The sequence below is a fragment of the Prenolepis imparis genome, unplaced genomic scaffold (assembly GCF_030444845.1).
Source record: "Prenolepis imparis isolate NDT839.2.m4 unplaced genomic scaffold, iyPreImpa1.0 SCAF_11, whole genome shotgun sequence".
NCBI classification, from domain to species: Eukaryota; Metazoa; Arthropoda; class Insecta; order Hymenoptera; family Formicidae; genus Prenolepis; species Prenolepis imparis.
In genome coordinates, this window is record NW_028141169.1 from 9,950,943 (window position 1) to 9,967,555 (window position 16,613).

Below are 16,613 nucleotides of genomic sequence, written 5' to 3' on the forward strand. Positions count from 1 at the left end.
TCTCCGTTAACAGCTTATACATTTTAATTGCATGTTATTATACTTTAAAACGATTTTCACAAACACCGTTTTATCAAAATTGTTGGAATAAAGTTGCTATATTAAAAAATCGTTATTATATTTCTATAAAATCTCCTTTAAAATGTATATTGTTTTCATATTTATTACAATGATTGAAATAATTTAATCCTTAACATATTTTGTACAATATTCTATTGTCTTCTGTTTTACAGAAAATGTAATCTGCTTGCATACAAGGCACACTCAATCAATTATTCTCGAATGTACTTTATTTCATCACTAAGATCCTATCGGTACTTGAGCAGTTATTCGATTAGAATAATATATATGCGTAAATGATAATTATTCACAGTCACAATATAAATATTTTGTTCCTTTTTCAAACTTTACTTTTGTCATCCCTAATATTTTTAGTTTTATATTATTGACACATATATATATATATATATATATATATAAAATTAATATAATTTATATTTTATATCAGGATTAATGAACTGTGAATGCATTAATGATCAATTAATACATCATTATCATATACAAGATAATTCATTCAAAATATAGAAAAGATAAATTTTTAGATTTTAAAATAAGAAAAATCTTTATAATATTTTTTCCACTGAAAAAATTGATGTTTTTGAGTGAACACTCTCTATAATACTTGTGTATAATAATGAAAATGATCTTCAAAGATATGTCTAAAAGTTTAGTGTAATATTAAATTTCTAATAATTGACAAACAATTTTCAAAATTATATATAAACGCTGCATATGTACAATCAAAGCAGATTTCTTTATATACTCTGCATATTTTTATTTTCATAGCTATATACTTATGTATATAGTTAATAACTGTAAGTTTCTAATATAACTATATTTTATAACTATAAGTTATAACTATATACTTATGTATAATTCGGAATTGTAGACTTTTGCATATATAGTATACAAAGAGTTTACATTATTTTAAGAGATTACATTATATGTACAATTCGGGGATTGAAATCAGTATCATCTCTAAATTGAGATATAAATACCACATGCTGACAGTCCTCATCTCCGCAAATAAATAAAATGTAAAAATTGACATAATAATTTTCAAAACAAAACTTCTTACTGAAATTATATTAATTTTTTTAAACAATTCAATAATTTTTCTAAATTTCTCTATATTATTATACTTTGTGCATAATTATATTTCTATATATTATTATTATGCCTATGTACTTCAAAATGGTAAACAAAAGTATAGAGCGCGTTTAAAATAAATATTTTAAACGTGTATGAAATATCGAAATTCTCGACGTAGACGTAGCTAATTGACACTCGAATATAATTTATGCACCAAAACTAACAATGTCGTTTCAGGCACACAAAGCGATAAGATAAATATGATATAAGATACTACAATTGCAAATATATAAAAATTATAATTTATATTATGCGAATATATAAAATATAAAAATTACAAATCTACATCGGCGATCGTGCTGTATCATTCACATCCGCGCATTGTCTCGATAATACTTACATAATAATGCGGCTGTTAAAGTTCGACGTTGTATAATTGACATTATGATCACGATTATAATTCTAGTTTACTTACCTAAAAAAGTACGACGCATGTTCGAACCGCATTCTCGAATCCAGGCACCATAATTCGTAATTTTTGGCAATAATTACAACTATTTTCATATACTTTATTCGGTCTTATCTTCTTGTACACACATGAACAGTTTGGCACACGCCATGTTGAAATTATCTGCAAATATATAATATCATGACAGTATTAATTATACGTAAATATGAACATGGCTTTAACAAGCTTCCAAAGTTTGAATACGACTTACGGGATCCATTCACAAGCCACGCGGGCTTCGCTTTCCAATCGATGAAGATCCAATACATGGGAATTCCAGACAGGATTATGATTATGCCTACGCCCACCTCCCATGGTGAAACGTAGCACGGAAAAATGACCAGAAATACGCAAATTATGAAGAAGATGATTGGTAGAAGTATAAAAACCTAGAAAAAATATATAAAAATGTGAAATAAAATTTTATTTTATAATAAAGGAAGAAAAATAGACAAATATATATAAACTGTGATTGGATTTCCTTTGAAAATCCTGGCAAAGTTGTGCGTACTTTTATGGGGCGATGGAGATCAGGCTTTTTGTAACGTAGCCACAACAGACCAGACACGGAAAGCGTGGTGAATAGAGCCTCAACGAAGCTGACATAATTTATCAGCACGTAGACATCCTTTATGATGAGGAGCACCAGGGTGATGACGCACTAGAAATTATAGTTTAATGCTCAGAATTGAAGTTCAAGAATAACAAATTTGTTTTGCGAGCGTATTGACGTTTTCAAAATCAATCACGAATGTCTCGCGAGATGTTAGATTAAAATTTAAAATAATTTTCGCGATCATATGTAAATATATCATAATATGTATACGTATAAATTGCGTATACTTTTCCTCATCTACAAATTTTTCAATCAATTTTAAGTCGGACTTTTTCCTCAGCAAAAAGATTGACGCTATGATAAATGATATTTTTAAATAATTTTTTAATACTTGGTCTTAAATAATTTACGCTCAATATTTCAAAAGCTAACGACCTAAAACATTAGAAAAATAATTAATATATTAAATATGCGTTACAATTAAGTAATAAGTTCTAATTAGAAGATAAGATAATTAACAACACAATTACAAATATATATATAATTCGTTCGCAAAAAAGAATTAAAATCGTAAGAGATTTCCGCTACTGATCATCAAAGAGATCGCGACATGAAAGGATTAATTTATCGCTTTCAAACGAATTACAGAGTTTAAAGTTTAAGATGCCGGACTACATACTGTTGCATGCGTCGCGTTGATTTGACTGGCTTATATTATTAAGAGGCCAGCTTTAATGTAATTTCGCGGTGCTTGATTTATAAACATCAATTAATTCTATTTTCGATAATTGAACGAATTAAATTATCGCACGTAACACACAGAATTAAAAATTCATTAAAAATGTACCGTCGAATATTTAATTAATAATTAATAATTTCTTTAATATTTTCTTCTCAATTATTTTCTTTTAGCTGCGCAATTATCTAAAAAGACATGATTTTATGAATGTTTTCATTGAGAAGGGTTTAAAAAGATTTCCAAAGTATAAATAAACCACATATTGCAGCTAAAGAAAGGTTTGTATAATAAAAATATTGAATAAATTATATAAATAATTTCTCGTAAGATGATCGAATTATTTGGAGGTTTGATAAATTTATTCTATGAACGTACAAATGCTACACAGCGTGATAAGAACCCAAACAAATAAATTTCACATTAAATCGTTGGCTCAATCGCGATATGATAATTGTCATGCGTAAAATTTTTAACATTCTATTCTGTTATCGCTGAAGGAATGCATTGCAGAAGTAATGAGTTATTCGGCGATAACTATTAATGAAATAAAAAATGTATTAGATTGTTCGATTATATTGGCGGATAATTAAAACGATAGAGAAAAGTTCCGTTCACCATTCGGAATTGACTTTCAAGGAGAGCCGGTTATAAAATTATCATAAAATTACATGCGTACAAGTTGTTCGCGACGTTTATTCGCATTTTCCTCGATTTTTTATCTGTCAAAAATTATTTAAACTCGAAATCAAATTATTAATAATTTTATTCAGTTATTACTTTGCAATCTGTCCTTTTTTTCACATTTTGATTTTAATTTAACGAAAAACGCGATACTTACGAGGAAGATTAGGGATGGCATCGGCGTCAAGTTGCGGACATTAATCAAAGAAATGGCAGTGGGGAGGTGTCCGTTTCGGGCGCCGACAAAGAACAACCTGGACGATGCAAAGATCGCGCCATTCAATGCTCCGAAAGTCGAACACGCCACGAAGAATGGCATGATCCACGACATAACGCCCAGCAATTTATCGCCGAAGGTCTAAAAAGGAATTTTCGCTGCGATTTAATACCGGGTTAGCAAAAGTAGAGCAACATCTTGATTATAGCGAAAACGCGGCCGCGAGATTGCGTAATTTTTTTCACGTTGTATTAGATCGATTTGACGATATAAATATAATGATAAATAATTTATCGGTTTTATCGGGAATACGTCTCTTATCGAAAGCTGATAGAAAGCATAGAGGAGACATTCGCTTGCACACATATACTATCTTTATCACTTAAAATATATTTTCTGTGTATATTGTTATAAATAATTTAATATAAGTTAATTGCGTGAATTAAACTTTCTAATTTAAAAAAAAAATTTGTTTTCTTTAATATTTAGAACTTAATATCATCTCAATATATCTTTTTATATAATGAAAACTGAATTATTCTCTTTGTGATGCAAAATTAATGCAATCACTTGGCAACGAAACGTGATCGCGTGAATTTTATACTTTACAATTGTTCTAATTATTAATGTGTAAACGCGTACTTACAACAGCGACAGCATTCGATGCAAGTATTTCGTCCTGTGTGAGTACAACGAAGTAAGCGATGTTCGCGAAAACGTAAATAATTGTCACCACTGGCAACGATATACAAATAGCTTTCGGAAGATTTCTGTAAAAATTAATTAATATGAATATTAATTCCTCATATTATAATTTTGTAAATAATATTTAAATTTTTAATAATATAATTTTAACGTTCTATTTGCTGCCAAAATAGATACCAATTTGATCTGTTTTATCTTTTTTTCTTTCACGAGAATTATAGCAGAGACATACGAAGAAATAAGACGGAGAGCTCGCAATTACTTGTAAGGATCTTGGAGTTCCTCCGTTACGAAGTTGAGGTAATTCCAGCCCGAATAAGAGAATAGTCCGGAGTAGATCGCTAGAGCGATGTAACCGGGCTGAGTGTTGGTACCAGCCATTGGACGTTGAAAGTTCTCCGTGTGTCCTTGACAAAGCCATACTAGACCCGCTATGACGATGATCAGCAGAGCAAAGATCTTGGTGGCGGTGAAGAAGTCTTGCACTCTGGTCGCCCATTTGACGTTATAACAATTGATGGCAGTTAACAGACCTGCGAACGAATTTTCATTCTTATAAAAGCTTTACATTGATAATGACAATTTGTTTTCCTTTTCATTAAATTTTCTCTAATTTTTTATACTTTTTCCATTTAAAAAATCGTCTCTGCTAACGCGCGTTTACTTTGCTTATTTAAGATAACTAAAAAATCTCCTAAAGGGAAGAAATTTAATAATAAAAATAAAATATTCATCTTACACGTGATGACAGCAGCGAGGAGTCGCACCGCTTCATAAGGCGGTTCGCATCCAGGCCAAGCAGGTTGCAGGATGTATTGCGCGAACGTGAGCGCCGTGATAGCGTTTCCCGTTGGCACCAGGACAAATAACGCCACCCAAAGATAAAGGAATGCTGGTAAAGGTCCGAAAGCATCGCTGATGTACGCATAATCACCACCGGACCTGGGAATCATCGTACCTGTAATAAATGCAAAGAGCTATCATCTATATGTTTTCTCATTATAAATTGAATTAGCAGATATAAACGAGTTTAGGAATGAGAGAAAATTGGAATGTGGAAAATATATAATAAAATCATAATTAGTATATTAGTATACAAGTATTTTAGTCATAATTTTGCCTTTATATAAATTTCTCATTCGTTTATCAGATTCTATATATCAAGCATTCGTACTTTCCTAATCTCAATAACAGTTAGTCCAACAAGAGTATAATGTAATATATCTGTATCTTTATAAGATAACATTAAACATCACGTTATTTGTACGCTTATTTATCGCTTATATTGCATTTTCTTTTGTTTTTTAGGAAGCGTACAAGCCGTTAATCTGAATAATAAAAAAGAAAAAAAATCGATAATTGCAGTAACGTTGTTTAATTGTCGCTGGGTTGGGTCGAATCGCGCGCTCGTGATCTGCTGTATTATTAATTATTACACACATCTCTGGACATGCAGCATCTGTATGAATAGATTCTGTTTCCTTGCAAATCATGTCCCGCATAATTATATATGCAGTCTTATCACACGCTCCCGCCCATCTCGCGGTTCTTGCGATATCGCGGTTTTTTGGTCATCGGCGAATCCACAGTTTGCATATCTGTTCTCCTATACTTTCTATTTTTTTTCTTTTTCTCCTTCTCTTTCTTAGATCTTTTGTACATTCGATCAAGAGTTACAAAAATCAGTCGATCTTATTTTCTTCAAAATAAAAGAGTAAGATTTTTATAGTTATATATAAAACATCTTACAATTAGTTATATCTTGCAATGCTCAATTCAATTTTCTTTTCTAATTTTAAGAGCACACTTTGAGCATAATCTTCAATTGAAACACGCGATAACGATAACGCGATAATGGTAACAGTGGACGTGACTTGTAATAGCGTAAATTTAATGATCGGGTTTGTCACGAAGAGCTTGCTACAATTTATACACTTGACGACGTTCGTTTCCCGTTATTACAAGGTAATTACGCTTTTATTCGTCTCACTTCAATCTCAATTTATCAATGGAACCTTTTCCACGTGTTTTTATACGTGACGATTAATTAACTGTGTAATCGAACTTAAATAGGTAATAGTATATGTATATTGCACGAGAAGAAAGTATATATAAGACACCCTATACTCGAAAAGAGGATTTTTTTCGAAGCATGAAGACTCATAATTAATACTATTGGAGATAACACATACTCGATGTTGAAAACAAAGTCAATAAAGAATACAATGTAAACAATATCTTGAAACATATGATTACGTTATCGATATATAGTTATAGCATCGTTTGATACACTTTGATATTTCGCAATGTGACAAATTTGTAACCAGTCTTTTATATCGGGACTATTGTTATATGCGTCATCGTATTACTGTTAAGACAAAAGAATCTCTGAATGCATATTACATATCAATGACTATTATACTCTGTAAAGATTAAAGACTTAAAGTTCAATTTAAAAAAATTATAATAAATAGATAACCTACTATAAATAGATAACCAAGACATTAATTTATATATTTTTGAAAATAAATAAATATATATAAAAATTATATATATAATATATATAAAAATATATATAAAATAAATATAATGTATAGATATAGGCTCGACAGGCTGTAAATGTTAAACAATTATTTCATAAAAATATCAAGTAGAGATAAGATAAGAACAAATAAAAGATATTTGTGCCTTCCATAGATAGATATTTTGACTTTTAAAATAATTAAATAATATTTGTAAAAAGATTACACACAATTTATAAATATAGTTCAAAAATATACTTTCGTATACATATATAAAACAAAGAAAAATTTAGAAAACAACTATTATATTATGTAAAATTACAAGCTGTTCAGAAAATTTCCTTGTTCTTATAAAACCTTTTAAATATGTAAAATAAAAAGGAAATAAAATAATGTTTAATAATATTTATATAATTAAGATTAATAACTACTTTTTACAGACGCTCTTAATACATAACAAATTAATACATGTACAATCTAATCGTGATATTTTTTATGAGTAGATAAAAATACTACGAGATAAAGAACAAAAAAAAAAATATATATATTATTTGTATGAATCGTGTGATGGCTAACTTGTTACAAATTCGAACAGTGAACTGCGGATAAATGATCTACACAGAAATCAAATTTTAAATTGTAAAGCTATGATTTTAATTGCAAGAGACTGAGAAATATTAATAGAAACAAATCATCATCATATTTCGCGAAGATATTAACTTTCATTGAGAGATTCTTTATTGTCAACGAAAGAATTTTGTCAAAAATACAAAAATGATTCCAATTTACATTAAATTTATATAATTTATAATTATCAAGAAAAAATACTTGTATATATAATTAAAATATATTCTTCTAACAATAAGACTATAAAAATTTAAAAACGAATGAAAACTACTTTTTTCGAGCTGGGACGTAATTTTGTAAATCTGCCTCGAATGAAAAATGTTTGTAATAAAAATATCTGGACAATGTTTCATGGACGCCGTTATTCTCCATGATTCTCTTTTCTTGTAGAAAACAATTCCGTTCGAAATTTGCATTCGGTCGGGTCATTGATGCCCAAGGATGTTAGTCATCTGACTCTCTTGCGAGATATCGCGTTCTATCAATATACATTGCAGTGTTGACGACAATGCCACGTGCGTACAAACAAAGAGACATCAAATAAGGAAAAAACAAATAAACACAAATAAACACAAATTATGTGCCTTTCGCAGATACATACTTCGAGTTATAAAACAAGAAATTGTAAAAAGGAAATTGGAAATTTGTAAAAAGATTACATACAATTTATAAATATAATTAATTCAAAAATATACTTTATATATGTATATAAAGCAAAGAAGAATGAAAATATAATTGAGAAAGAAAATATTGTGTTATATAAAATTACGAGTTATTCGGAAAATTTTCTTGTTCTTATAAAACATTTGAAACGTGTAGTTTTCTTGTTCTTATAAAACATTTGAAATAAAAAGAAATATAAATAACTATATAGGAAAACTATTAAAACAACTTACACAATAATAAAATAAAATTATAACTTATCAAGAAACTTTTAAATTGTTATTTTTGCATTATTAATTTGCACTGATGATAGACTAATGATATATTGAGAACATATGGTGGCATATATATAATTTAAAGAAATTTCACAATTTTATTCTATTGTCTTGTATAACATAATATATGTCATATTAAATTATTAAATTGCTTTTTTCTTTATATAATAATGTAGTATAATATAATTTTTAGAATATATATACATATATACTCTTCCAAAAATTATACTATCTATCGATCCTATGTATATTTACATTTTCAAATATTAATAAAATATTTCAATATTAAATACATTTTTAAATATTAAAATATTTTACGTAAATAGATAAAATAAAAACAGAATTCGAAAAAGAGACAGGGAAAGGACGCACTTTTACGCAAAAAATCACATGCCAAGAAACGTTTACGCGACAGAAACATGTTTACCAGACTATAATATTTTATATATTAATTTTTTATAAAAAAGAAGAAAGGGACATCCTTTCTTTCTCTCTTAAATCAAGTTTTTCACCTGAACACGTTATATATACCGTTTCTCGGACCACCTGTCGAGCCCGCCAATTCGAAGCGAGGGGAAGCTCCTTCAGTAACCGTTGTACAGAATTTCGTCATTCACTCACCTAGTTCGGCGTAACATAGAGCCCCGATGAGCGACAGAACCCCGGAGAAGATCCATACGATGAGGGCCTGACCGACGCTGCCGCTGTTCAGGAGCACACCCTTGGGCGACACGAAGATACCGGCGCCGACGATGATGCCGACGATGATCGCCACGCCGTCCCACAGTCCCAACTCCTTCTGCAGCTTAATACCCTCGCCGCTGTTGTCGGGCCCCGTGGCCACGGGCCGCGGGACCGTCTTCTCCGCCGGGGCTACCTTGTCTGGCATCTCCTCGCGCGTCTCTACCTACGTATCTACGCTCCCCGAAAATTGGCGCGCTCGAATGTCACACGCGTTTCCGCGCGACTGTGTGCGATTCCGGAGCGACGAAATTAATGGGAATTGCCGCGTGAGCATCACCGTACACGTGGACGAAAGCGGGACGGAAAGCCGATGACCGAGTCCAAGGACGAAGAAAAAACGGCGGTGAAAAAAAAAAAAATTGGGAGAAGAGCAGCACGCGTTCCTTCGGCACGTGGCGGGAAGAAAATTGTTGACGCACACACGTGTCAACGAAACTGCCGCGTCGCGCCGGTCCACGCACGCACTGCCGATGAAGCCGGACGTTCTCGCTATTTCACTGCGCGCTCTCCTCCACGCGCTCGCGTTTGCGTGGTATACGCACTCACCACTGCCTCTACCCTCCTCACGATCCTCTGTCGGCGATCGAACTGACGCGACGCTCGCAGTAGTGCGCGTCCAGTGGCGCGGACACGAGCGCACCGAAATAGAGTTTTTTTCGGAGCATATAGCACCGGCATCGGCTCCAAAACTTTGCAAACTCCGCACCCTTAAGTCTCCTTCTTTTCTCTTTGGTCCTTAGGTCCAAATTAACACGGGAAATATGCGACGAAAGTAGAGAATATTTAATTATAACTCGTCCTTCTTTGTCAGCCTTCTTCTTTTCCTTTTAAAAATGCGATGAGCAAGTAAAAGTATTAACGTCGGAACTTGTAATTTAGATTATTTCCTCTTTTGGCAAACACATTCACGTTGAATGGGTCACTTAAAGAGAAAGATGATAAATAATAATAAAAGTCGACGGATTCTCACGTCAAATGTAAATTTTCGTAGTTTGAAACTATGTAGAGACGAAGTGTTTTTTTTCTTCAGAAAAATCATTTGACGCACAGAAGGTTGGATACATTATAAGCACTTTTATTCAAATTTAATCACGTGTCTTCCGTGTCTACGCCATTGTGCACACCTAGGTCTTACGGGTCCCAGATCCGTGTTGCGTCAGATATACCGAAAATGCACACCTGCGAAAACTATAACGCATACTGCGAAACGTGATACGAATAAAGGTAAAAAAATAAAAGAAAATAGGAGCGATAATACCGAACAGAAATTCTTGACCAAATATTGACAGAATACACAGATATTGATAACTATATATCATACATCGGTTCTTGCTAGTTTCCTTTTTTCAACAATCTACGCGATGTGCCTCACAGAATTATTAATCGACTATTTCATGATATTATAACAATCTTGCTTGTTATCACAGCGTTTATCGGTTTATCACACCGATGTGGCTATAAGAATTCTAGCTCGCGGAAGTTCATGACGATTAATATATCTTATATACGTATAGAAAAAACACGATATTAATATTGATAGGCTTGTTATCACAGCGTTTATCGGTTTATCACAACGATATGGCTAAACGTTCTAACTCGCGGAAGTTCATGACGATTAATATATCTTATACGTATAGAAAAAACATAAATAAGTAGCAGATTTCGATTTCGATCAATTCTTTTTTTTAATAATAAAAAAAAATTAAAAATTTTGACAACGATACGACTGAAAATTATCTCAAAAGTAGGATATTTTCTTATATATATATTTGAATCTCCCTTCAATTTTTTCTGTAAATCGAAATCTTAATTCACGGCTTAATTACCGAGTTGATTAATACTATATTGTATTACTACAAACTTGCAGAAAAAGTCGCGATCAAGTTTCCGCTCAGGAGAGTCTCTCGTTACAAGTTATACTTATTTTGCAACCCTAATGGCTTTACGAATAACGTGTCGTAACACTATATTAAATACGCCGTGTGTAATCGGTATACTGTAAACGTGACATTTCATGACGAAGGTTCTCTTCTTTTCCTGCGACATTAATCGATTGTTTTCGTCACCGGATCACCGATCGCAGAAGTATTCGCGCGGCGATTTCTCGAGCGCAAAAAGTGCCGGCAGATTTTCCCGGCGCGCAGCATCTCGCCGGCGATCATCATCATCATCGGGCAGATGGCGAGTTCGCGGCGCGCCTCGCCACGAGGAAAGGATCATGCTCTCTCGTGAAAAGACATGATTGACGCGATGCGTGTGCAATACTGCAGTTGTAGTGCGATACTAAAGAAGAGTGTTACGTCCGAGCGAACCCCTTGCTCTTTCGCTCGCGGAGAGCACGCATCACCCTCTCGACATTGGCGCACACGCAGCTATGAAATAATCGCAAAAATCAATTCTTGTCTCGTAGATATCGAAGATTTTTAATATTAAAAATTATATAAACGTTATATTAATTATTATGATTATAGTTATATTAATAATTATGATTATAATTATTAATATAATTATTCACATAATTATAATTAATATATATTAATAATTAATTAAATTACATTAATATATAAATATTATATTAGCGAGTTGTATTACTGGAAAATTATTTTTCGTCGACAAAGTTCCTTTTCGCGAAAACCTGTATCGAAGAAAAAAAAATGCGGCCGAACACATCTTAAAAAAAAAAAAAAAAAAAAAAAAAAAAAAAAAAAATCGATTGAAAGAGAATGTTTGTCGCGATAATAATTGAGGACTTCACGTGGACAAATATTGCACAAATGTTACTATTGTAAAAAACTTATTTTTAACTTATTTTTTTTCAAGACTATCGCGAAGTTTTTCAAGGAAATTTTAAGACAGGCATACTAATGAGACCTACAATATAAATAATGTATTCAGCTGCAGCAACAGATTTTTTCTACGCCAATGACAACGCACGTCCGTCCGTTTCGTCAGTGCCGCACAACCTTCTCGTCATTATCATCGCATTATCATTTACACGCAATATATTGGTGTGCGTGACCGCGTGTAAATGTTACTTAAATACGAGCGCGAATCGCCGTGACAATTGAATCAGTCAGTGACAAAGCTTCTCTCGTCGCGTTTGTCTATATGTTTTGAATTTGTTTAAAACTTTTCTCGACACTTTTGCTAAATTTAAACACAAATAAGCTGACTTTAATATTGCTATACATTTCTGTCTTTTTTCTAATCTATTTCTTTTCCTTTTTTATAAAAAACATTTGAACAATTGTACCTATATTTTTCATTATTAAGTTAAGCTTTTTGTGATCTCTTATTGCCATTTTACCGCAGTTTATTTTTTGTCCATGTAAGTTCTGCACGTATTTTATTCTACAGGCAGAATAAAAATGCAAATTTATAAGGAAGATTATGTACGCATACACATTATATTTTATCTGAAACTATACGAACTGCATGCCTTAATCGCACGTAACAATGCAATGTGCAATTCCAATGCTTAATACTTGCAACTTCATTAGAATTTGAAATTAGCTGTTTTTCATAAGCTCACATTTCTTCCACACACTAAGAAATTAATGAAAGATTTATAGATAATAAGATAGACATATCGCTTTTAAGCCTCAGATATTTAACTTATGCTGAATTTTGCCGTACAACTTCTTTGTAAATAATATATAACTTCTATCGATTTTTTTATATAAAACTATACATGAGAGAGCAGATTTTTTTTATATCATTAACTACAAAAATGGAAGAAAAATTAATTTTTTCAATCGATGTAGAGTGAATAAATATTTACTGAGTATGGAACTTAGCGAATTTTCTCTATTTCTTTTTTTGAAAAAATTGAATGTAAATGCAATTATACGAATTTATTAATTTGACCGTTCCCAGAGGAATCCGTTGTTTGAGTGTCACTGCGTGACAGGCTTCCGCCTTTGAGCGTACGTTTCTCCCCTTTCTAATCCTCGCGCCACGAGTTCCCGTGGCGATATAAAAATAAATTTTGACGCCAGCACGACGATCCGACACTCTGATTAAAATCATCTTAATTATTCTTTTCAAATCGGCGGAATAAATTGCGGACAACAAGTAGATAGCAAATCTCTCTTTCTCCCTTACAACAATTTGCAAGCAATTCAATTTCGAGTGTTATAAATCAGTTATACAAGACGGAGATTAGATTCTCGTTATCATGATAGCAACAATAAAATGCACTCACATTTCGTTGAGAAACATTACATAATTGATGATAGTACTGAACACTTGCAACTGATATTATTGTTGTACCAAAAATTCTGATAAATCGTTCGTCTTGTAAATAATTAACATAACCTAATTAGACATGAAGTATCTATATCATATTAATTATTCAGAGTTTCTTTATATGTAATCAATTTGTGTGTTAATTCTTCAAATTTGCTATTTCATTAATTTATTTACATACCTCTGCGTTATTCATTCCGTTCTTTGCTTTCGCAGCCATTTTGTACGTTGTTATGTGTGTCGATCTGTTCTTCAAAATAAATAAATCACAAAAATGTATATGTACTATATAATATATACAATATACACGACATATAATAACTCGCGGCTTTAGTTTCGATGCTGGATTGACAATTATATAAATTATACTGCTTTTTATACTATACATTTATGTTATCACTTATTTTCTCTGTCTTCTCCACATTTCTCTACAATTTATAAATCTATTTAATTCGAAAGTTTTTGCGTACTCGTCGCAAGACGCCGCCACCTACTGAAAGTGGATTTAAGCGCCATCTGTGAGGAAAAGACTGAAAGTAAATTAAGGCGCCATCTATGAGGGAAAGAATGAAACACGAAGGCAACAGCTGATGCGACCAGCGGACCAGCTGACATCAGCTGTGGAAACGTCAAACGCATATGTACATACATTTGTTTGCAGGATTTATTTATAATAAAGAAGGATTATTAAATATCTGTGGAAGTGAAAGTCTTTTGAAGTGACATTTTAGAATTTATCTTGTCTTGAGAAAAGCGGGGCAGAAAAGTATAAAAGTAATGCTGCATTTTTATAAGGATAAAGAGATATATAAAATCGTATCACGAGTAAATATTGCGCTTTTTCAGATTGAAAGTCGCGTCAAAAATGAATCACGTGGAGATCGAGGATTTCTATCACCACGATTTCACCACCGTTTCCGAATGGGAGGTGTTCATCGCGCGGCTCGAGGAAATCATGCACGAATGGAAACTGTCCCATACAAAGATCGCGAGTCCCCTCAAATCGGGAGACTTTCTCAATTGTCAATGGCACGAGGCTTCGGAGAAAATAAATTTCGCAGGTCCATATTTTACAGATATTTTAAACTTTATCGAGACATTTAAGAACTCAAGAATATTATATCATGGTATATACAAAGTTGAATATACAGTGTTCAATATAAAATGTAATAAACACTTAAACAAACATAAGGGAAAAAATTCTTGATAGAAATATCGATGTATGTTTCATACAAATTGCAGCTAAAAGTAATGTAGTATTTGTGGAATATCTTGTACAGAGAGACACGAGATAATTATAATTGATAGATAAATTTATAAATTTGTGGATTCAACATTCCATATTTTAATTTTATACCTTGATTTTAATTTTATACATGTCACATAACAATGCAAATCTTCCGAATGTTATTTTTAATCTCAACTCTTTGGATCCCATGCTGACAATTGTATATATTTCAGATGTAGAATTTTTGCTGAAACATTATAAGCTAAAGAAGGAAGACGAAGAGGATGATGTGACAAATCCTCAGGAGGAAAGTGAGGAAGAATGGATACAGAGTCAAAATGATGCACTGGACATATCCAACGATTTTGTGAGACTCACTGATAATTGCATGGAAATAGTTCGTTATTATGGTGTTCGAGAATTCCTCGTTTTAATACCAGCTCGAAAACCAAGTTTAACAGACGAGACACGGATAAAAATTCTGCTCAGTTCATTGACAATTGCAACTAACAATGCGAATTGGTAAGTATAGTTGATTCGCGACATTAATTTGCATTATTGATGCAGAAATCTTTATCGTTTCTATGTATTTTAGCTACATTCCTGCGTTGGTGCAGGTACAGGAACTTTGGCAGAAAATGTATCTGGGATGCTGCGCTGGTAAAGGAACTTGTGTGAATCTCGATATGGTACATTTGAAAAAGGTTCCGCCACATTGCAAGTATCTCACCGGTATGCATCTTTCATATTTTATATTTTAATTTAATTTAAATAATATGAAATTTGTTTTGTAATTAAAATATGTTTATCGATAATAAATTATATTCATTTTGATAATTCTCATAGACATAAAAGTTTTATAAATAGTTTTATAAATAGGTATTACTTACAGGTTTACTTGCTCTTTTCAAGCAGAAGATAGGAGAGGGTTGCGGGGTAAAGCTTGATTCCGTAATGGTGTCAGTTAGGTTCTCCTACTTGTTGAAGGATTGGACTAACAGTACATGGATGCAGGAACCTCCAGATTTCGATTTTATGCAAGGGGAAACGTTAGGCGTTGCTGAATTGGGTAAACTTCCCTTTGGAGCGACCTTTGATCCTGTGGGGTAAACTTACAATTAAATTAAACATATTGATTGTCATCAGAGGCATAATAACAAAGAAAGCGATTCTTTCCGACTTAACAAGTAAAGTTAGTAAATTAACAGAAAGAAGATAATTTTATTTTTCTATCAAAAAAACTAAGTTTTGCTTTTGTGCTCAAGAAAAATCGATTATGCCTCTGATTATTATAAAAAATTCTAATTTGTATGCGAAATATTTACATTTTCAGAGAACTCCATCTATTCACCACGTGGCCGGAAATGTCGGATAATGTGGTTGTGGATAGCGAAGGATATTCGGATCTCGATCCGCAACTCGCTCCCGAGTGGTCGGTACAAGTGAAAATGGTGGCTTTACCGGCTTGTCTGCTCGGCGAGTATATGACGGACTTTCTGCATTTGTGCAACAATCAGAAAACCATGGTGGAGTTGCTGGGCGAGAACGCATCTTACATCTACGACGATCAGATGCTGAGCTCGGCCTTCAACGTGCTTACCGAGTCTAGAATACCCACGATTTCGACGGTCGTAGGTAGGACGAGCACGAAGAAGAATAAAAATGTCGAAGGTCCAATCTCGGAGGAGATATTATTACCAATACTTTACTTCCTCTTCCCGGACGCGGACGATACCTCGGTACGTATA

The 16,613-nt window shown here is 32.5% G+C and overlaps 2 protein-coding genes across 2 annotated transcripts in view; one reads left to right on the forward strand and one right to left on the reverse strand.

The window, feature by feature from the left end:
- Positions 1-181: 181 nt before the first annotated feature.
- Positions 182-10,910, reverse strand: Mnd (L-type amino acid transporter minidiscs). The gene is made up of 8 exons (XM_083050551.1): positions 9,267-10,910; positions 5,298-5,516; positions 4,821-5,091; positions 4,500-4,623; positions 3,794-3,994; positions 2,172-2,321; positions 1,872-2,049; positions 182-1,783 (listed from the first exon to the last, which is right to left on the reverse strand). The coding sequence occupies exons 1-8, from the start codon at positions 9,532-9,534 to the stop codon at positions 1,722-1,724; spliced, it is 1,473 nt and encodes a 490-aa protein (XP_082906677.1). The 5' UTR covers positions 9,535-10,910; the 3' UTR covers positions 182-1,721.
- Positions 10,911-14,237: 3,327 nt separating this feature from the next.
- Rab3gap1 (RAB3 GTPase activating protein subunit 1) overlaps positions 14,238-16,613 on the forward strand; it is a 29,342-nt gene continuing 26,966 nt past the window's right edge. Inside the window, exons 1-6 of the mRNA XM_083049020.1 lie at positions 14,238-14,411; positions 14,484-14,698; positions 15,099-15,387; positions 15,461-15,597; positions 15,758-15,971; positions 16,199-16,604. Coding sequence (XP_082905146.1) covers positions 14,503-14,698; positions 15,099-15,387; positions 15,461-15,597; positions 15,758-15,971; positions 16,199-16,604 — 1,242 coding nt within the window. The 5' untranslated portion in view covers positions 14,238-14,411; positions 14,484-14,502. The remainder of the gene's footprint in view (positions 14,412-14,483; positions 14,699-15,098; positions 15,388-15,460; positions 15,598-15,757; positions 15,972-16,198; positions 16,605-16,613) is intronic.

What these genes read in the sequence shown, in the direction of transcription:
- Mnd (XM_083050551.1), bottom strand. Translation starts at nt 9,534, where the DNA reads ATGCCAGACAAGGTAGCCCCGGCGGAGAAGACGGTCCCGCGGCCCGTG. An exon ending in TGCCATCCCTAATCTTCCTC is followed by an intron (nt 2,322 to 3,793) that starts GTAAGTATCGCG and finishes TATAATTTCTAG; the next exon opens with TGCGTCATCACCCTGGTGCT. An exon ending in ATCTCCATCGCCCCATAAAA is followed by an intron (nt 2,050 to 2,171) that starts GTACGCACAACT and finishes TATTTTTTCTAG; the next exon opens with GTTTTTATACTTCTACCAAT.